This window comes from Lycium barbarum, chromosome 5 (genome assembly GCF_019175385.1).
Source record: "Lycium barbarum isolate Lr01 chromosome 5, ASM1917538v2, whole genome shotgun sequence".
Taxonomy (NCBI): domain Eukaryota; kingdom Viridiplantae; phylum Streptophyta; class Magnoliopsida; order Solanales; family Solanaceae; genus Lycium; species Lycium barbarum.
In genome coordinates this window covers 120,878,988-120,902,022 of record NC_083341.1, presented here as the reverse complement: position 1 = coordinate 120,902,022, position 23,035 = coordinate 120,878,988, and the positions used below count along the sequence as shown (strand labels likewise).

Below are 23,035 nucleotides of genomic sequence, written 5' to 3'. Positions count from 1 at the left end.
TACACACATGCTAACTGATGTCATTGCTCGGTAGTCATGACCTGCAAGAGACCCATGGTGTCCATGTACCACTCGTTCCGGATACTCATCAAACCCGAGCATAAACCTCCGCTCCTGAAAGTACCTCGGACGCAGCCCACATCAACGTATCTCTCGTTTTCGGAACGAACCTCGAACCACGAGCCCATAATCTAGGTCACATTTGTGCCTTTCCATATATCTATACATAACAGTATTTCTTGCCCTCTTATTATCAATGCTCAAATCATCATTTTGCATCACAATTTCACCGAGAAGATCATGTTAACTTCTCATCACAACAACATAATCTGTAGATTCAACACACATGAATAGTGGCACGAAGCCTACACAGTCACTCAATCAATTGCATATAGGAGTTCAACCACACAATATCATGCATGAAGACTAGACATGTTTTCTCCTATAGAATTCATAACACATACAATCAACTAATCATAGTCTAACTCAAGTAGATCGTAACCTACCTCGAACGTAGAGCTGGAACAACGCGAATCACTCCGCTACAGCTTTTCCCTTCCGTAAAGCCTCGGAACGCTCAAACTCTAGAAATTAAAATGCTCAATGAGTCACAAATACTCTACTCACAAAATCAATATAAGACACCCTTCCCTTTAGCCCCATTCCAATGGGTGAATGATTTCTAGGTGTAAAACAACCTAACAAGGGCCTTAGTAATCACTAACCATCAAATTATAACAATGTTTAATGAACACCCAATTACAAGCAGTTTCCATGGTCAAGCTACTATTTTTATGAAACCCTAAGTCTCAATTCACTTAGTTCATGGCTCTAAAGGTTCAATTCATGATTAAGAAGAGTTAACCCAAGCCATTAGATGATAAATAAGTGATAACAATCCTAACCCATCAAAAAATAAAAGGTTTATTAAGTTCTAGGGTTACTATTACTAATTTCACCATTGAAGACCCATAAAAGGGATGATAATCATGAAGATGATACAGAATGATTGAAAGGGCTGGATGAGACTTACCTCTCAAGAATATTCTTGCCCTAGCTTGGAATTTCGCCCTAGGTGTTTGTGGGGAACTGTGTTGGAGTTTTGTGAATAAAGAATTCGGAACTAAGTGTTTAAAATAGGGTATTCTGCCCCCGTCAGCGACAAAGTGCTCGTTATAGCGGGCCAAATGAACCCCGACCTCCGCTATGGCGATCCATATCCCGCTATGGCGACATCACTATAAAAAAATTGGTAATTTGCGGAGGTTGAAAGTTGAAAGTTGCAATTCGCGGGGGTTTTAACCTCTGCTAATTGCTTGAGGAGGCTAAAACCCCTATGAATTGCAACTTTCAACCGCCACAAATTACACATTTTTTTGTAGTGCATGGCGATGTCATTGCCCGCCACAGCGGACACCCGAACTAAGAATGACCGCTGGCAGCGAGGGACTCACCGCTATAGCGGTGCCGCCGTAGCGGTACCCACCCCACCGCAGCGGTACCATTTGGGCAGTAAGCTCGACTTTTTGCGCAGTTTTCCATTCTATCACCCAACATTTCATCTGAGGCCTCACAAACATAAACAAGACATGCACGTATACATAAAAACATCATACGAATCTACCTGTGGCCTCGAAATTCCCAACGGAGTTCTAATTTCCTACGTCACCCCCCGATGGACTCAATAAAATTAAACAACAATCACAAATAAGTCAAGTTTTCAGTTCTTAGACTTATACAATCGAGTTTCTATTAGCTCGTTCTACCCTGGGGAAGGTTCTATTTGTGGGGCGATCCTACATTTTCCATAACGACCGGGAGAGTCGTTACACATAGACAATATTATTTTTTATTTTGCAACTGGCCTCAAAGACATAAATAAGAAAGATCCATTATTTCTTGGTTTATAAAGATCTTATTATAGTTAATAATTATACTACAGAGTTTATTTTTCTTGAATCGCTTAAGAGTAGTAAGATTTGTCATATAGAGTAAGACTAAATGCTAAACTCGGAATTTTCCTTCAGTTTTATTTAAGTTGCATGATTAAATTATAGTTCGAGCGTTCAAATTGATGAAGAATCATTTGTAGAAAATACTACAAATACATTTCTAAAAGTTACCCATTTAAATGTTTAACTTTCAAGTTTCAAGTACACAAAAATAGACTCTCTACACGTACACGAGTAGTATCTAAATTTATTTAGTCACTGTGACATCAGATAAGATTTCGACACGTAGCATTCAGTACACCCGTTTACACATCAGCTTTAAGGTTTCCTACTTACCAAATTAACATATCTCCAGCACCAAATCATTGCTTGATTAAAAAAAAAAAAAAACTGAAAACTAATTATAAGAGAAACTTGAATGCAACATTTTATTTAGATTGCTCATCTGAAACATTGTAAATAGAAAAACAAAAATGCCCAAACTACTTATTTCCTATTAAAATCATTAAATATTGAGAAACTTGTGGAACTTAGTGGTCGTTTGGTATGTAGACAAAATAAAAACATATCAAACTATACACAAAAATTTAATGTGATTCGGTCAATTAATCAATATAAAAATAAACAATCCATTGTTCTAAAAATGCCTCACGAATAACCTCACAAAATTCACTATTAAAGAAGTTCATCATAATTTCTTTTTGTAAACAAAATTCTTTACACTTTAATGTAGTAAACTTATTTTCTTATTACGTCATAATGTGAGACTTTATTCTTACACGCTTCTAATAAGAACGACAAGAACAATTTGTGTAGTGGTAACTCTTATGTAAGATAAATGGTACAAGTACTGTTGTGCTTACTATGGTTATGTCTATATATACATATTGGATATGTATCTATTATTGCATGTATATATAAAAAGGATTGATACAAAGAAAGGTCTGTGAACCAAAAGGGGTTTTGTGCTTTTGTGAGTTTCAGTTTGTTGTGAGAGAAAAAAAGAAAACAAAAATGGGAAGGGGTAGGGTTGAGCTAAAGAGAATAGAGAACAAGATCAACAGACAAGTAACCTTTGCTAAGAGAAGAAATGGTCTTTTGAAAAAAGCTTATGAACTTTCTGTTCTATGTGATGCTGAGGTTGCTTTGATCATCTTCTCCAATAGGGGAAAATTGTATGAGTTTTGCAGTAGCTCTAGGTATATATATATGTTTTATATTTTACAAGAAAAAAGATTATTATGTATAGCTATCTATCTATAATATCTATACTCATATAGTCCTTTTTTTGTTGTCTCTTTTTTCAAGATTCTGTTTCCTTGTTGTTTTGAGATCTAAATGAGTAAGATATGGGAAATTTTGTGAGAAGTGATAAAGTATTATTTATTTCTCTCTTCTTTTTTTTTCTTGTGTGTGTGGAGTAAAATTTTCCATTTTTGTGAATGTTTTGGAGTGTATAGGACTCTGTGCTTGTAGGTATTGTTAGATCTGCAAGAGGAAAACATGAAAAGAAGATAAATTTCTATATCTATGTTGAGTTTCTGTGTTAAGGGTTGAGTTTTCTTGATAGTTAGTCTCCTCTATTTTGTGTTCTTTCTTTCTACTCATTTTTGATTGATTCTTTTTTTTTTCTTTCCTTTTGACCTCTTAAACCAAAAAAAGTGTATTTTTTTTTTTTTTGCAGCAAAAATTGTCTGATCTATTGCTTGTTTGAATATCTATAAATTAAAACTCATGAGCTAATTACTTCTTTTTTTCTTTTAGTTATATACCTTCCTTCTGAATTTTCTTTACTTTCCAAAATCCCAAAAACATTTCTTGAGCCTTATTTTTGCTAAAGTTTCAATCTTTGAACTTGTTGTTGGTAAAGCTTAATTTTTATTCTTGATCTCTAATTCCTTCAGTTGTTTCTTTAAAAATTTTAGATTAACAAATTTAGGGATTAAAACTCATTAGCTAGTTTTTGTTATACCTTCCTTCTGAATTTTTCTTTGCCTTCCAAAAAGCATTTCTTGAACCTTATTTGTGCTAAAGTTTTAATCTTTGAACTTGTTGTTGATAACGCTTAAATTTTTATTCTTCATCTCTAGTTCATTAAGCTGTTTCTTTGAAAAAAAAATTGATTAACAAATTTAGGGTTCACTGTTCAATACATCAATATAGCTTTTGGTTGATGTTGGTCATAAAGTTCCAACCTTTAGGGGTATTTTTTTTTTCAACCCTACTTTTTTCTTTTATCTGGACTTGTTTTTATTCTCAGCTTTGATTATTTACTTTTGATGGTAGCTCATCTTCAAGCTTGAATTTCTTCTTCAATTTCTTAATGTTTTGCCCTAGTTTTCACTCTTTTTCAGTCATTTTAATTTGCCTTGAAAACTATGAGAAAATTTGATTTTAGCCCTTCAAGAAATTGGATCTCTATCTCTCTCTCTCTTTCTTCTTTTGTGTTAAGAATATTTCACTTGATGATATCAGCTTATTTATCTAATTATTGTTGATCTCTAAGTTGTATTTTTTCTTCTTTTTTCTTTGATCAGTTGATGAAACAATCTTATATCCGGTTAGGATAAAAGTCTTTTGGTTTAATAACTAGATCTTTCAAAATAAAAGCAGATCTTTCAAAGTTGATTTTACATTACTAGAATGAAGTGACGGCTGCACCCAAAAAAAAATTGAGATGAGAGAAGTACGGGGTTGTGTCTAGATCTAAGCAAGAATTTGCAAATAGCTAAATTCTCAAGTTCTTTTAGAGTTAATAAGATGAAAAATGAACATATTATCTTCATAAGAAAAACAAATACTACTACTACTAGTTTTTTTTTTTCTTAGGATTTTATAGTTTGTTGTGTTGTGAACTGAAGTAATTAACATATGTTTGTGAATTGTGAAAATGAACAGCATGCTAAAGACGTTAGAGAGGTACCAGAAGTGCAACTACGGAGCACCAGAGACAAATATATCTACACGAGAAGCACTGGTAAATGTTAATCTTCCAACTAATTATATTCTTCCATAATTAGTGCGTATTATATTCTTGCTATATTAGGACATAATTACTAGGTAACTGCTGTTTCAACAAAATTTCCATCTCTATATGTAAAAATGATTTTAAAAAATTATAAGGTGAGTAGCAATATTATCCAAGGGAAAAGATTCCTCTCTTTTATGTATGTAACAAAGCAAATCATAACAAAATTAATACATATACTGCAAATTCTAACACAAATTTATGACTTCCTTCCCTTGATTGCTAAAACAATTATCCCTAATCATTATTAACATTACCAGTTTCAATTTTTTTTTTAATTTATCCCTAATCATTATTTTGAAACAAACTATGGGGTTTAAAATCTATTAAGGTGATAAAAGAAAGATTGTTCATAAGTTATGAAAAGAGTGCTAGCTGTTTGAGGATATTCCCATCCATTGTGTGTTTTCAAGAAGAAGCCTGAAAATATTACATTGATTTTGCTTCTTTCATGTTATGCGACTTCATAAATCTTTGGACTTATGTATGAGGAACTTTTTTTCTAGTTTGAGTCATTTCCTGCTAAATTTACTGTTTTCAATTTAAATGTTAATGAAAACTATTGTCAAATCAGACCCCACTTGTGGAATTACTTTCTCAAGTCATTTAGATGTGTAAAGGCTAAGGGTGTGTTTCGTATGAAGGAAAACATTTTCCAAATTTTTAATGTTTGGTTGGTCAAAATGTTTCTCTCTAGGAAAACAAGTTCCTTAAAAATGAGAAAAATGACTTTTCTACTGGAAGTAGGGAAAACTAGTTCCATAATTGGCATTCCAAATTCATTATGTCCTCTCATGCACCCAATACCCCCAATCCCTTAACCATCCCGTCACCCCTTGAACCCCTACCCACAATCCCATCTAACCCTCATAGTGTTCTGGAGCATCTATTTGTTCCTTACCAGTATTATTACTATTATGCTAGCATTATTGAATGTTTTGATTCTATTACTATTGTTGTTTCTTTCACTTTGGTTATTTTTAATTTTTGTACAATAGGAACAATTCTTTCTTCAATATTTTCATCATAACGTTTTACTCTTGCATTTTTTTCATACCATTAGCAACTTTCTTGAGTCGAGGGTCTATCGGAAACAACCTCTCTACCTCCACAAAGGTAGGGGTAAGGTCTGCGTACACCCCACCCTCCCGAAATTCCACTTGGGGTACTATACTGGATATGTTGTTTTTGTTGTTGTTTGCTCTTAGGTTAATGTATATTTGCTTAATTACCAAACATTAAAAAATAAGTAAGAAATCAACTTGTTTTCCAACAAACTATTTTCAATTCTCCATGAAAAAATATTTTCCTTCGTACCAAACACACCCTAAAGCTACAATTTTCTGGGAGCACCGGTGGATGGACAAAAATTAACTTTTTTACTGTGAAAATGTATCTTAGCATCTGAGATTTTGATCTATGTTTGATAAATGTTTTCAAATAGTAAATGAACGAATACATCAACTCGTATGATCAATTAATTTCTTTTTTCTCCAGAAGAATGTGATGATCATATCCATATTTGACGTGCTCTAATCTTCTTTTACTATATTCAACCGTTGGAAGTATGTCATTTGGAACCAAATTTATATGTCACTGTTGTACCATTGCTGGGCGTTGATCCCTATATCTTTAAAGCACCTTCTAGTCGCAGATTTTTAATATAAATATCTTTTAGCGATAAAAAAATATAAGCCTAAATTATTATTTCACTCTAGCTTTTTCTTTTAAAAAAAATGATTTCATCCCAGCTTTTGTTTTGGTTTCATAAATCATTGTGTTTGTGTCGAATTCTTCAATCAATTTTAGTCAAAATACTCAAAATCGATTGACCATATCCGGTACGGTTTTCACTTTCATGTCGTGTCGATACGAATGCGACATTGAAATTGAAGAGTCTGCACAACTCAGATTATTAGCACTTTTAAAATTGACTTGCAGTTCATAAGCCTTAAAAAACATGTAAATTCAGCAGTTAAATGTTTTCAGGGTGAGGGTGTTATGTTCATTTCTTATATTAAGAGCATTCTAGTCTATTAGACCATTTATTATTGTTTGTGGTTACAGGAAATAAGTAGCCAGCAAGAGTACTTGAAGCTTAAAGCACGTTACGAAGCATTACAACGTTCACAGAGGTACTACTCCTATATTACAATGGTATTAAGAAGAAAGCTTCATCTATTTTCTTCATTTTTGAAATGTGTTTTAGCTACAAGTACTCATTTTGATGTTTTTTCAATAGGAATCTTCTTGGTGAAGATCTTGGACCTTTGAACAGCAAAGACCTTGAATCACTTGAGAGGCAGCTTGATATGTCACTGAAACAGATCAGATCAACTCGGGTAAATTTCATATATTGCCATTAATAATTACTATATATATCTAGCCCCTTAAACTTGGCATGTTTTGTAATATAACAACTTAAACTTAGTCAGTGATTAGACACTTGAATATGGCAGAAATGTGTCTGGCGTGGCAAATTGCATGCTTTGAAGTCAATTTCGAGCGTGTGAATATCTTATTGTACCTCTTATTTTTTATTTGATAAAACCCTCTAAATTTTCAGTCTTTCTTCTTCACATCTCCGACGAGTATATGGCCGGACAAAATGGTCACTTAGACCTATAAACTAATAAAAATGATTTGGTCTTTCTTCTTCACATTCTTTCATCTATTCCAACAAAGAGATAAATCCAGCATAAAAAATTGCTTTTTTTTTCTTTTATGTATCAATGTTCTCCGAAAGGTGAATATTTAGTTGTCAGTACTTTTCTTTTCTTCAATATTTTCATCATTTTTTTACTCTTGTATTTATTAAATCTGTTTTTAAAAACGCTTTTCTTGAGCTGAGGATCTATCATAAACAACCTCTCTACCCCAAAAAGGTAGGGGGAATGTCTACGTACATCTCATCCTCCTAGACCTCACCTGTTGGATCACACTGCGTATGTTGCATTCAAGGAGGGTGGGGGTAAGCCCTTTGGATTTAACACGGGTGTTTAAAGACACTTCTACCAATTTTAATTTTATATATGGTCACTGACTAAGATTGAGTGACTATCTTACAAACCGTGTTAAATATAAAGGCTATCTAGGTATTTAGCCAAAAAAAAATGCTTGATTAGAACTGGTGCGAAACCACTCTTTTATATTATCAGGAAAAGGTGATAACCATTTAGATTCGTTTCCACAGTTCGATTGCACTGACCACTAGTTTCCAATTTTGTAGACTCAGTTAATGTTGGATCAACTTACAGATCTTCAGAGAAAGGTACATAAGTTCTTCGATGATTTCTGACTAATAAAAAGAATCTTTGAGTTTTCCTACTTAAAATTCATCACTATATGGTAACATTTCATATGGCAGGAACATGCATTGAACGAAGCAAACAGAACCTTGAAACAAAGGGTAAGTATATTTTTCCTTCTTTTTCACCTTCTTGGGAGTGCATTGTGTACTCACTTGTTACTATAGCGTAAAGAAAAATGGGTTTCCTCTGAGTGCATGTTTTCTGGCATTGGAGGCAAAAAGAAGTGAGAGGGTTTTATGTTTTTCGTCTTATTGACATGATCCTAGATAAGAAAAGCATGAAGGTCAAGGATTAGAATAGACGAATAGTAGGTAGTCGAGTTTTTTCTCTCTTTCTAGTGGTAGAGCAGGGTTGTAGTCTAGATCACTATATGTTCCCTTACCAGTTTTATAATTATTATGCTAGCATTATCTTATTCTTCAATTTATTATCATTGTTGTTTCTTTTACTTTGGTTATCTTTACTATTTTTACTGTCACTACTTTTCTTTATTCCAAATTTTCGTCATAGCTTTTTACTCTTGCATTTCTTTCAAATCTGTCTTGAGCCGATTGAAAATAGCCTCTCTGCACCCCCCCCCCCCCCCCCACCCCCACAAAGGTAGAGATAAGGTATGTTGGAAATCTTACGGAACATACTTCATCGCGAACACATGTAGGGACTTTTCTTCATCACGAACACTTGTAGGAACTTCTTTTACACTCGAGGAAAATGCTTGATCACGAACAATTGTAGAGAATTCTTCGTAGCTTGAGGCATGCCAATGGCACTGTCCTTAAGGATATTTCACCCGGTATGGGTGTATCCCCCAGGATTCAACAAGCTCTTCTAGTACAAAACTAAGAGTTAGAATCTAACAAAGATTTTATAAAAGTAGAAAACCCAGCATAACATTGAAATTGAGAAGATGAAATTGTATCTCTTAGTTTTTCTATATTTCAGTGAACAAACTTCAGAATTTATAGTCAAAGGAATAGCAAAAATCTGAACGTTTGAAGACTTAAAACGTATCAAAAATAAAAGCCATTGAAGGCCTATTCAATATGATCATATGCCTTTGTCAAAATACTAACATATGACAACAGTAAACATTTTTCATAATAAAAGCTAAGCTATTAAGGCTAATTAAATGTAGTCAGAAATGTTTTGAACAATAAAATATTTGACTGACATTAAAATAGAATAAATATTAAGAAAATAAAGAATATGTTATTTTTGAGATATTAAATAGAAAATATTATTTTTCTAACAATCCCCAATATATCTCAAAAATAATAAAAGAAATAAAATAAGAAGTTTTGCTGGGTTTACATATATGAGTACAATGCATCGAATATGGTGTCTCGTAGACTATGAACCAAACCTAGATAAAACAAGATTAAACTTACAGAACAATTGGTGAAGTTTAGAACTTCTATGAACCAAGAATTCTTTTGTAAGCCTAGGGTCTTATTCTATCACATTGTACTCGCACAATCTTTGTCGTTATCGCGGTTTTGCGCTAAGAGGCCATGCGCGTGTCCTGGTATTCATGAGTGCTCTAGAAATCCGTCACAATTTCATAGAAGCGGCACCACTCCACACTCATATAGGTCCACCCATCAAGTGTACTCTGCAGAGCAATACACCACCTATAAAGGATATGGTAATGGATTAAGAGTTTATAACTCAGTCTCACTTTGCCTTGCAGAATTGCACTATATTCACACACCATAGGAAGGGAAATAATTTTATAGTGCACACTTGATCAACTAATGACTTGTTATTACCCATATGAACCTAATTCATGGGATCTCCAATCACATAGGTTGGGTTACCATCATTGTTGATCTTCTCAAATTGACTTAAAAATCTCATTCCCCTCGATGTTTCTTATAGTCTGTGAATTGATCAAGTTCACCTTCTGACTTCACATAATTAATGAAAATAATTTCATCTCACAGCAGCTGCTTTATCACACTATGTCTCAAACGAATGTATTTTATTGCCATTGAAAATTTTATTTTCCATTACAGCTAATGCTGCCTGGCAACCACAATATATAGACACGTTGATTTTATTTCATCCTCAATACTCACTAAGAAGTATCTTAGCCTCATTACCAGCCAACTTCAAACCACAAAGTAAAATTTCATTATGGTCTATTTGGCTAATTTTCATATTCATCTTTCAAACTCATAATCACGTGTGGATCTTGAAACCCACTTAGCATCATTGTACCCCTCTATACAACAAATATTAATTCACTATAATACTTTTCAATCGTTGCTTCTTTTCAAAATCAGCTAGCATAACCTTAGTAAGCCAACCCCCACACTTTCAAATATGTCATGATAGGGGAATAACTTTTCCAAAATTCATAAGATTTTCCAATTATGTATGTGACATACAAACTTACACATTAAAAGTATATCAAAGATAAAATAGAGAAGTGGAAATTTGTCTCTTAGTTTCTTCACTATATCAACATGAAAGCATACAAATATATATAGGTAGGAATGATGACAGAGGCTCTACAAGTTTTGAAGATATACTGTAACTGTTATTACACAATAGAAGACTTTTTATGTCTATTCAAGGCTACCAACATAAAATAATGGTGTGTTGCAATTAAAGGCTATTCAAATTGTCAGATTCATTTTTCACAAAATGAAGTCAAAGCTTATAACGTAGGAATACGTTAGAATATGTTAATGTCTATTATAAAACCAATTAACAGTAAGATCCAATTTTCTAGAAGACTACCATTAGGAAAGCATTAAAGTAATTAACTTTTAATAAGTTTAAAAAAAAAAAGATTAATCTAGACAAAAACTTGAACATTTCTTAGTATAAGAAAAACTCACACATATCCAAATTTATCATGCCATCAATCATATTAATCATTCAAGTAAATAAAGTATTATCATTTTCATCTTGAAAATTATTAGGCACAGATAAATCATGATTATAATACTCATCGTCCACAAAAACGTTATTTACGTTAACACCTTATCAAACTCAAATAAAATTTGTATCCAACTTTTTCTATTAATCACATAAAAACTAAATTGGTTTAAAAATCTTAGGAACATGCATGTACCACCTCAGTTAATGTCAATGTTTTTCCAAATATGTGTTCAAGAAGAGAATTTTCCATTCCAAGAACTTGAGTAGTTCTAGAATCACCAACATAAATCAATCATTCTTTTTCTTCAACTTGGGTATAGAACACCAAATTATTTTAGCACAAATATGCTTAGTAGCACCAAAGTCTAACACCCAATCTCTCACACTAGTCACAAGATTCGCTTGAGAAATGACCACAACAATTATATCATCCGCTTAGCCACACTTATTTTACTTAGCGGGATTATCATTTCTCCGAATCTTCTTTTACACTGAGAGATATAATGACTTAGTTTGCCACACATAAGAATTTTCCAGAAGATTTTCTTATTGACTTTGTGTCAACTAACCACGTTTTCTTTTCTCCAAATATAAACATAAAATATTGTCATACCTTAGTAGCCTTTCCAAGACATGCACATATAAAGTTCTCAGCCTCTTCTTGGTACTTCCCAAACACGGGTGCATAGTTACTGACATTTCCCTTGCCTTAGGAACTTAGCAGCAAGAGGCTGGCCAGCAGCAACATACTTGACGTCCCAGCCAAACTTGTCGTGGACCAACCGATTCCAACAAGTGCATCCCCATTGTCCCCCAAGTAGTTCAACTAGTATTATTTATCGCTAGATGCTTCATTGGAAATATTATAAACCGTATTCTCCGTAAGAATAGAGTATAAAAATATCCTTAAGATGGTTGGAAATCTTACGGAAAATACTTCATTGCGAACACATGTAGGGACTTTTCTTCATCACGAACACTTGTAGGAACTTCTTTTACACTTGAGGAAAATGCTTGATCACGAACAATTGTAGAGAATTCTTCGTAGCTTGAGGCATGCCAATGGCACTGTCCTTAAGAATATTTCACCCGGTATGGGTGTATCCCCCAGGATTCAACAAGCTCTTCTAGTACAAAACTAGGAGCCAGAATCTAACAAAGATTTTACAAAAGTAGAAAACCCAGCATAACATTGAAATTGAGAAGATGAAATAGTATCTCTTAGTTTTTCTATATTTCAGTGAACAAACTTCAGAATTTATAGTCAAAGGAATAGCAAAAATCTGAACGTTTGAAGACTTAAAACGTATCTAAAATAAAAGCCATTGAAGGCCTATTCAATATGATCATATGCCTTTGTCAAAACACTAACATATGACAACAGTAAACATTTCTCATAATAAAAGCTAAGCTATTAAGGCTAATTAAATGTAGTCATAAACGTTTTGAACAATAAAATATTTGACTGACATTAAAATAAAATAAATATTAAGAAAATAAAGAATATGTTATTTTTGAGCTATTAAATAGAAAATATTATTTTTCTAACAAGGTATGTGCACACCCCACCCTCTCTAGATCTAACTTATAAGACTATACTGGATATATTGTTGCTAAATTCAATGTTCAAGACCCAATAACATGAGCATGTTATGGAGGTTTCTTATAGAGATAGAAATGACTTTCTTCCGGTAGTAATCCAACATAAGGCAACCCACGAACTTTTTCGTTGGATTTGCTTAAAATTTTTACTATGTCCATAGTTACATTTTTGTAGCCTAAAGAATATCCAATCGAGGTTTTTGGGAGCTCCGTTCCCTCCATAAGGTAAGTAAATAGAAACATTGATATGTTTATTTCCTCTTTTAATAAGATCGAGATGAGGTGTACAACTTTACTACTAAACCTCGTGTATCGATTTAAACTTGAAACCTTCTTAAAATAACCTTTACTTTGTCGACTTTGAAAAGTGACCTTTTAACTCATAGGTCAGGTAATGGATGGTACCAAGTCTACTTGTTTCCTACTTATGAATCACATGACTCAAACTTTTAAGCATACATTCAAAGTGAAGGTCTTACCAACAGAACCAACATCTCTTCTCTTAATCGTAGTTGCTTCACGAGAATATGAGCTAGTACCGTATATTTAGTTATATGACGACAACAACAACAGCATACTAAGTGTAATCCCACAGGTGGGGTATGGGGGAAGGTAGAGTGTATGCAGACCTTACCCCTACCTCGTAAGGATAGCACACTACCTTGTAAAGATAGAGGTTGTTTACGATAGGCCCTTTAATAGTCAAATGAGAGTTTGGAATGGTTCAATTTGCAGTTGATGGAAGGAAGCCAACTAAATCTGCAGTGGCAGCCAAATGCACAAGATGTTGGCTACGGCAGGCAAACAACTCAAACTCAGGGTGATGGCTTCTTTCATCCTTTGGAATGTGAACCCACTTTGCAAATTGGGTACGTCCTTAATATTTTTGAAGATATATTTCTAGTTCAATTTGTTTGTTATTAATGCATGGGGCACTTTGACTACCGTAAAGATTAGCCATAATTTTATAGATCTTCTCTCAGGTTTTTCTTCTAACAGTAGTGATTTCATGTGGTATACGAAATTATGCTTACCTTCTTTGTTTTAATTTCTTTTAACAATTCTTTTTAAGAAGAAAAAAAATTGTTAAGAGAAACAATTCCTTCTTTATAACACCATAGAAATTTATTTTATTAAGCGAAACCAAACCTGATCGGAGATCTTTGTTAAGACATGCATATTCAATATTCTGCTGTGTGAGAAAGTAGTATATTACTCTGTAAATAATAGGTGAGTTTGAAACACGAAATTGTGAATGATTTAGTTGAGAAGCTGTCGCAAGTATTACCATTTCATATTTTGTATATAAAGATTGTTCTGGGAAGTAAACATATCATCCAAAAAAGTAGAATTAAAATAGCTCTAGTTATTACTGCATTGAGTGACAAGTTGACCCCGCATAGGGTATTTATGTTTGCTATGTTGCATTCTATGTTATATATGAATCTATCATTTGTTTAAAGTACTTTAGGGTATGTGACATGCTTGTGAATATATATCTAATTGTAAATTCTTCAAAACATCTATAAGTGATAAGTATCGTACCAATATTTCAGTGTCATATAGAAGATATATAGTCATATCTGAGTGCTTGTGTTGTGTGACATATTCATATCTGAGTGTATGTAACATGGAGACTGGAGTGCTACTGCATTGTTATGTTAATATCGCAGTATCTCGTGCATTGACAACTCTTTAAAGTAAAGGAAAATTCGTGATTACACCTAATTCTTAGCACTTTTTTTTCAACTATTGGCAGGTACCAGAATGATCCAATAACAGTAGGAGGAGCAGGGCCTAGTGTGAATAACTACATGGCTGGCTGGTTGCCTTGAAATTAAGCTCTGATTCTGATAACATTATATAAATATGCTCAATGGTTTCCTATCATAAACATTAAATCTCCTAATTTTCTGTATGTTGTTTGAGAAGACGTTTAATTCTGGACTAATTGGGGGGATCCATAAAACAATCCCGTTATTGTTTTTAAATCATAAACTAGATTTCCTTGAGTGCTTAATCAGTAAAGTTATTTTCCTCCATTTTCTTTTCTTGGGTTGCGACTTTGTTTGTTTAATACTACTCCCTCTGTCTCAATTTATGTGGCACGGTTAGGATTTCGAGAGTCGAACAGTTTAATTTGACCGTGAATTCAGGCATGGAATCTTCAAGTTTTTTGAAATAAAATGTACATATTTGGAAACTACGTAAAAAAAAAAAAAAACATACTATAAGTCGCAAGATTGACAATTCCAAATATTTAAACGATGTATGAAAAAATTACGGTAAAAAAAGACTTGTTTGAATCTTGAAATCCGAAAAATACCACATAAACTAGAACGGAGAAATTACATTTAAGGTCTTGGCTGTAGAGAGTGCAATGTTAGTGCTGGCAAAATGGATAAAAAAAATGTAAGTATCCGCCCAACCCATCCAATTAAAAATGGGTTGGATATCCGACTATATAATTTAATCGGATCAATTTACTACTATATATAAGGGACAATTAAAGGGTATTTGTAATCCTCACAAAAGTTTTTAATAAAATGTCATACTTTTTAATTAATTACTTATAGGTCTTGATCTTATTTTTTAAAGTCAATTTTACTTTTGTTCTTTTGGTCTACTTTTCAAAAGCTGTGAACCTCCTGCATTAGTTATCATGTTTTTATTTTTATTTTTTATCCGGTGTTCGATACCCGCATTGAAGCTCGACTAATCCGAATTTGTGTCGCATAGGCCCAATTAGGATTTAGAACTCATAAACTTCAAATTCTTGCTCCGCATCTGATTTGAAGTAAATAATTTCATCAAAATGAAAGTTAAGCTACTAAATGAGTGAAATGAAACTTTTTCTTTTATATATTAAAAATATACTTATTTGAAATTTAATTATTATTAACATAAATTATATTTCTTTAGTTAGAATATTTACTTTTATATCATGAAATTATAGCCATATATGATATAACCCACTGTTAAAAAAATGAATAAAATATGGATAATCCATATTATATAACCCACTTTAAATTAAAATGCTAAAGATGCAACTGCTTGAAAGGGCCACAATATTTCTTAATTCAGTTCTTGGGAGTGAACTTATCACACCATTGAGTTACCAATAGATGGAAAAGTTTTAGATTGTTTCAAACCCTTCCTCTGAGTTTATTTACTTTTATTTTAATTTTCTTGATTGAATTTTGGTCCTTCAAGAACAAACTGTCTATCGGAAGTTTGAACCAAACTAAGAATTTATGGCGCAATCCTTTAGCAATACTTTAAGGTGCTGATGCCAAAATAAACAAATATAATCTAGATACATGATACATCTTAGAAATTAATTATAAATAAGCAAAGCTGTCCCTCATATGTATCTGTTTCTTAATTTTCATCACTAATGTTTCTTACAAAATGAGTTCTAGGCAAAAGAGAACCCAAGATAGCATTGGAAACTAGGACATCTAATACTTCAAATACAGGAGTATAGTTTTATGAAATTATACAATATTAAAAATAAATTGGATGAATTTTTTTTAAACATAATTTAATTGTGAAAAGGAGAAAGTATTGATTGAACGGTAAATGACTGAGGTTATCTGTCTAGCTAAACAATGACTGAGGTTACCGATACCGTAGCTCCAATAGGATATGGCATTAATTAGTGGACTTAATGTCGATTTTGTATTGTTCAATGTCTTAAAATAAACCGTCGAACTAATCATAGCCTCAAGGGTGTGACCTAACGCTATAGATAATATGGACTTCTAAATTATCCGTTAGTAGTTGATGAGTCGTGAAATTACGCGATATTCGACGCTAATTCCTTAAGCTTTTGTGACTCCTTAAGCACTTTTGTTGTTACTTTTTGTGTTTCTATGTTGTTTTGTAGGAAAAGATGCCCGAAGAGCATAAAAGAGCAAAATGGATCAAAATGGACCAAAATGGAACAAAATAGAGCAAAACAAGCCAAGTAGCTGAAATGAGTGATCGGAAGATACCAAGTGAAAAGAAAGTCAAAAAAGAGGTCAAACTGGATATTTTTGCAAAACTGTCAAAACTGGACAGTTTTGCAAAAACGGGACAGATTTGCAAAACTGTCAAAAAGTGGACAGTTTTGCAAAAACGGGCAGAATTGCAAAAACAGAAATATGGGGGCAGATTTTGACATTTTTTGGACTTGAAAAAATTGGGGGGAGCTACAAAAGAGAGGCTAGGGCAAAACATTTTCTATCTTTTGCCATTTTACAAGCTTGGAGGCTAGGGTTTCTTTCACCTACACCATTGGAGGAGAAGATTGGAGTTCTTTAATGAGATAATTCTTAAACCTTTTTTCAATTCCTTGTTTTGTATTGTATATCTAAGTGTGTAGTATTTATTTTCTTCACTTGAATCTCGTTTATGGAAATATTCTATGATTAAAGTGTTGAATGAAACTCTTGTTTTGCTTATGTATTGAATGATTTTTATTGCTATTGAAGTGGGTCTTTGTTGATTTAATTAATCTCGTTCTTGAATGTTTCCAAAGGGATTAGCTAACCCTAGGACTCACCCATTTACTTAGATTGAGCTTGGAAAAGGAAATCTAGGTTGGGAAAGATTAATTAACAAGAATTTGGGTCATTAAACTCATCTAATAACTTGAGCTCGGAAGAGGATAGTTACTTGAGATTAAATTGATTGTGCCTAATATCACACTCTAAGGCTTGGAAAAGCTTAGAGTGAAATTCATTGATTTGGTTGGAAGACTTTCAATGAGATTTGAGAAATCATTATCTATTGACACAAACCCGCTCTTAGTTGTAAAATCATAAAATACGTTGGATCGTTACTTGAGTGTAATTTCCTATTATCCAAACTTGTGGCCATTGATCATTTTACTTGCTTTCTAGGTTAGTTTACATTTCCGCATTAGTCATAATTTTCTCAAAAACCAAAATATTACCTATCGTTTGGCTTTAGCGTAGTTGGTGAAAGTTCCTTACTTTCTTAATCGCCTAGCATATTGTTCCCTGTGGGATCGACCCCGACTCATAGTTGGGTAAATATATTGCATACGACCGTGTACACTTTCTCTTTGAGGAGTGTATTTGGACGTTATCAAAAATGGCGCCGTTAGTTTATGGTTTTTGACTAATCTGCAAAGTTTCAGAACTTTTGGAGTTATTTTGAGCATATCGGATACCCGGACAGCCCCCAAAACCAGTAAAAGCTGCAAAAAAATATTTTCTGGTGTCACAACATGCGATTCGCATGTCATACATGCGAATCGCATGTTGCGTCGCATGTGGTGACAGACACTAAAAAAAAAAAAAAAAAAAAAAAAAAAAAAAAAAAAAAAAAAAAAAAAACTTTTTTTTTCTCTGGTGACATCACATGCGACTCGCATGTCATACATGCGAATCGCATGTGGGGTCGCATGTCATGCCAGTAAAAAAAAAAAAAAAAAATTTTTTTTTTTTTTTTCTTCCTTTTCTATTTTTATGTTTTGTTTCGATTATGTGCAGCGAGGACACTGCAATGTTTATAGTTGGGGGTGGCACGTAGTAGCGCATTATATTTTGAAACTTGCTCAAAATTTTTAAAAATTTTGTTCTTTTGACATGTTGTGGATTAGTCACTCTTATTATTTTATCTTCTTTCATTAGTCTTGTAAGTTTAGGCGTAGGTTCTCCTTTGAGGAAAAATGTGAAAACTCTTGGCTTGTTTGGTACTAATAGAGTTAGTCTCTTGCATGTGAAATTGAAATGTGAATACCTCTCCAAATTGTTGTGAAAGTTAAAAAGCAAGGTGCATAGGAAAGAATGATCTTTGTGACAACGTTTTGGCTCATTTTGTGACTCTCTACCTACTAGTGTATTGACTTTGGATTATGAGATACTGAACTAGTTGTTCTTGCTTGGGAAGTGAAATTGATCCACCTTGAATAGTTCATATGCCATGTGTGTGAGTGTTTGTTGAATAAATCTTGTGTTTACTTTTATCATCTAGAACTTGCCCGGTTAGTCGTTCAATGCTAATTTTGATTATGTTGGTTGGAGAGATGACCTTGGGCTATCTTTGTGAAAAAAAAAAAAAAAAAAAAAAACCTCTTTAGCCTTTCTAGCCTACCATTGCATAAATAATATCACTAGTAACCCTATTTGAGCTTATGACCTTTTCTTTGATTGCCACATTACAAGCCTTTACCATGTTTGATGAAAAGTCTCTCTTTTGAACGTTTCCCTCCTTGAACATGAAATTGTGAATTTGAGGCCAAAAGCCTAAGTTGGGGGTGTTAGTGTTGCTTGAGAGTGGTGAAGGTTGGTGTTGTGAAAAAGTCAAAAGAAAGGAAGAAAAATTGAAAAATACAAAAAGGTTGCAAACTTTTTTGTGCAAAAAAAATGCATCTTTGTAAAAAAAAAAAAAAAAAAAAAAAAAAAAAAAAAATTTGGCAGGTGACATCACCTGCGACTCGCAGGTCAGACCTGCGATTCGCATGTGGGGTCGCAGGTCGTGCCAGTGAGTAAAAAAAAAAAAAAAAAAAAATTTCTTTCCTTTTCTATTTTTATGTTTTGTTTTGATTATGTGCAGCGAGGACACTGCAACATTTATAGTTGGGGGTGGCATGTGCTAGCACATTATATTTTGGAACTTTATAAAGGAAGTTGGAATAATTGGGGAAACTAGTATGCAAAGGAAGGAGTGTTGTTTTGAAATGAAGAGGAAAGTGGACGAAAGGTTTTGTGTAGTGTTCAAGGAGGGCGTAGTCACTTGTATCCCAAATACTTATCCTACCCTTCCCTAAGCCTACATTACAAGCTTAAAAAGTCCCTATGTGATCTCCAACTAAATGTTCTTGAGTTAGTGATAAACGAAAATAAAGGCAAGCTTATGGTGTGATATTTGTTAGCACTAGAACTTCTTTGTTGAGTGTGAGCGACTTTTGTGTATTTGTCCCTTGTGTCGTTGCTGTGAATATTGTGATTTTGGGACTTTCTTTCTTGTGAGGGCATATGGATTACGATAGAGTGGTGATGTTCAAAAATTCCAAGTTGAGTTAAGTGAGCATATCTAGCAAACTAGTGGTTTTGAGTCACTTATTGAGACTTGAGTGTTGTTGCTTGATTATTTTAAATCTCTATTGCATTCTTGAAATTGTATTTTGAATGAGGGAGTTATTTGGTTGAAGCTTCACATGCTTGTAGCCTAATTGTTGGTACCAACCAAAGTCATGCTTTTGTGCTTAAAATGGATCCTCATTGAGATTTTGGTTTTAGTTTGCTTGAGGACAAGCAAAGACTTTAAGTTGGGGGTGTTGATGAGTCGTGAAATTACGCGATATTCGACGCTAATTCCTTAAGCTTTTGTGACTCCTTAAGCACTTTTGTTGTTACTTTTTGTGTTTCTATGTTGTTTTGTAGGAAAAGATGCCCGAAGAGCATAAAAGAGCAAAATGGATCAAAATGGACCAAAATGGAACAAAATAGAGCAAAACAAGCCAAGTAGCTGAAATGAGTGATCGGAAGATACCAAGTGAAAAGAAAGTCAAAAAAGAGGTCAAACTGGATATTTTTGCAAAACTGTCAAAACTGGACAGTTTTGCAAAAACGGGACAGATTTGCAAAACTGTCAAAAAGTGGACAGTTTTGCAAAAACGGGCAGAATTGCAAAAACAGAAATATGGGGGCAGATTTTGACATTTTTTGGACTTGGAAAAATTGGGGGGAGCTACAAAAGAGAGGCTAGGGCAAAACATTTTCTATCTTTTGCCATTTTACAAGCTTGGAGGCTAGGGTTTCTTTCACCTACACCATTGGAGGAGAAGATTGGAGTTCTTTAATGAGATAATTCTTAAACCTTTCTTCAATTCCTTGTTTTGTATTGTATATCTAAGTGTGTAGTATTTATTTTCTTCACTTGAATCTCGTTTATGGAAATATTCTATGATTAAAGTGTTGAATGAAACTCTTGTTTTGCTTATGTATTGAATGATTTTTATTGCTATTGAAGTGGGTCTTTGTTGATTTAATTAATCTCGTTCTTGAATGTTTCCAAAGGGATTAGCTAACCCTAGGACTCACCCATTTACTTAGATTGAGCTTGGAAAAGGAAATCTAGGTTGGGAAAGATTAATTAACAAGAATTTGGGTCATTAAACTCATCTAATAACTTGAGCTCGGAAGAGGATAGTTACTTGAGATTAAATTGATTGTGCCTAATATCACACTCTAAGGCTTGGAAAAGCTTAGAGTGAAATTCATTGATTTGGTTGGAAGACTTTCAATGAGATTTGAGAAATCATTATCTATTGACACAAACCCGCTCTTAGTTGTAAAATCATAAAATACGTTGGATCGTTACTTGAGTGTAATTTCCTATTATCCAAACTTGTGGCCATTGATCATTTTACTTGCTTTCTAGGTTAGTTTACATTTCCGCATTAGTCATAATTTTCTCAAAAACCAAAATATTACCTATCGTTTGGCTTTAGCGTAGTTGGTGAAAGTTCCTTACTTTCTTAATCGCCTAGCATATTGTTCCCTGTGGGATCGACCCCGACTCATAGTTGGGTAAATATATTGCATACGACCGTGTACACTTTCTCTTTGAGGAGTGTATTTGGACGTTATCAGTAGTCCATTTCTTATTTGTGTCTAATATGAGCGGGTCAAATACTTTATCTGTTTTTGTCTGATCCATTTTCAACATGTTCATATTCAATTCGATCCGTCCGTTCGTCACCCGAACAGTGTACAATCAAGTTCACTAGCCACGAGCTTGTATAGTAATTAAAAGATCTCATAGAATCATTACCTCAATATAATAGATTGAGATCTCACACTTGAATTTTCACCCATGAGCTCCTCCTTACCCAGAATGAAAAAAGGAAATCAGGTTTAAAATATGTCACACTCACTGGGATATTTACAGTATTATGAAATCTTATCCTCATGCTATGCAAGCGCAACACCCCGCAATCATACCCCATGCCCTGTGTGTGTTGGGTGTGTGTGGCGCGCACCTGTCGCACAAGGAGATATCATAATTTATTTTTAAAGAATAACCTTAATTAAATTTATTATTTTAAGTAAGTTTTACTCTTAATGAGTAATTTTTATCAGACAAATGGAAAAATGTTTTTCCTAGTGAAAAACATAAGCTTTATTCGCTGAAACAAGATATTTATCAAGTAAATAATATTGGCTTGGACAAGAATTATTTTAAGAAACAAATAAAGCCTTTACAATAATTCATAAGTTGGATGACCATTTGAGAAATTAGAAATTTAGTGGGTAACATGGCATGCCACATCATCTTTCAGGCTTCGAAAATATAATTTTCCCAACAAAATGACTTTTTAAGATGATGGGGTTAAGTTGGATAGTTTTATTGTTATAAAAAATTAATATTAGCTTTGTTGTATCTGTATCTAGTTACTGATTATGATAGATAATTTTTATTGTTTACACATGACATACGGATGGATGCATTTTTCATAGTTGGTGTTAAGCGATCATTTTTGAGAAATCGACATAAAAGCTGTTCATTATAAAGCCAACAAATGTATATTTTTTTAATATTAATGTATAATATACATTTTTGATACATCATATTATATATCCTTTATGTATGTTTAGCTAATGAATGTAATTATTTTTATCCAACAGGCCAAATGTGTAACTTTCGATCATTTTTATGGTAAAATTATGATCCAACTACTCAAATTGATTAAATTTTAATAATATGTAGATTGTAGAACACACACAACAGTAGCAGAATCACGTGTTTCTTGCCAGTTAAATCGCATATAGCTAAGTCTTTGCTCAAGAGGTCCAAAGTTCCCAAGGCTTATCGTGTTGTTTAATGAAATCTGGACCCACTGGATCACAGCTTGCTGGGCCTCCAACGAAAGGTCTTGCATTTTGGGAAACTTACATAAATAGCTATCTTTTATTAATTTTTAACTAGATATAATCATAAAATGTAAAATTACCAAGCGTAGCTATCTTTCTTTAAAAACGCGTGTATTTCTGTTTTTTTGAAATATAGGGAAATACAGTGAACAGTAAACACGCTCCAGTGAAATCAGGAGCTATTTATGGAACAGATTTTTTGAAATACAATGAAATACACAGAAATACAAAATTGGGTTGAGTAAAAATAGGGTATATTTTTTTAACAGATTCTTCTTTTTCTTTTTAAATGGTAAGTTAAATTAAATCAACTATATTTTAAGCATTCCATAACAGCTCACGAATCTCTCTCAACTTTTA

The 23,035-nt window shown here is 33.3% G+C and overlaps 1 protein-coding gene across 1 annotated transcript; it reads left to right on the top strand.

Moving 5' to 3' along the window:
• The first annotated feature begins 2,842 nt into the window (after window positions 1–2,842).
• Window positions 2,843–14,824, top strand: LOC132641302 (agamous-like MADS-box protein AGL9 homolog). Its single transcript, XM_060358240.1, has 8 exons — window positions 2,843–3,151; window positions 4,851–4,929; window positions 7,048–7,115; window positions 7,223–7,322; window positions 8,210–8,251; window positions 8,348–8,389; window positions 13,518–13,651; window positions 14,542–14,824. The coding sequence occupies exons 1-8, from the start codon at window positions 2,967–2,969 to the stop codon at window positions 14,615–14,617; spliced, it is 726 nt and encodes a 241-aa protein (XP_060214223.1). The 5' UTR covers window positions 2,843–2,966; the 3' UTR covers window positions 14,618–14,824.
• The last annotated feature ends 8,211 nt before the right edge of the window (window positions 14,825–23,035 follow it).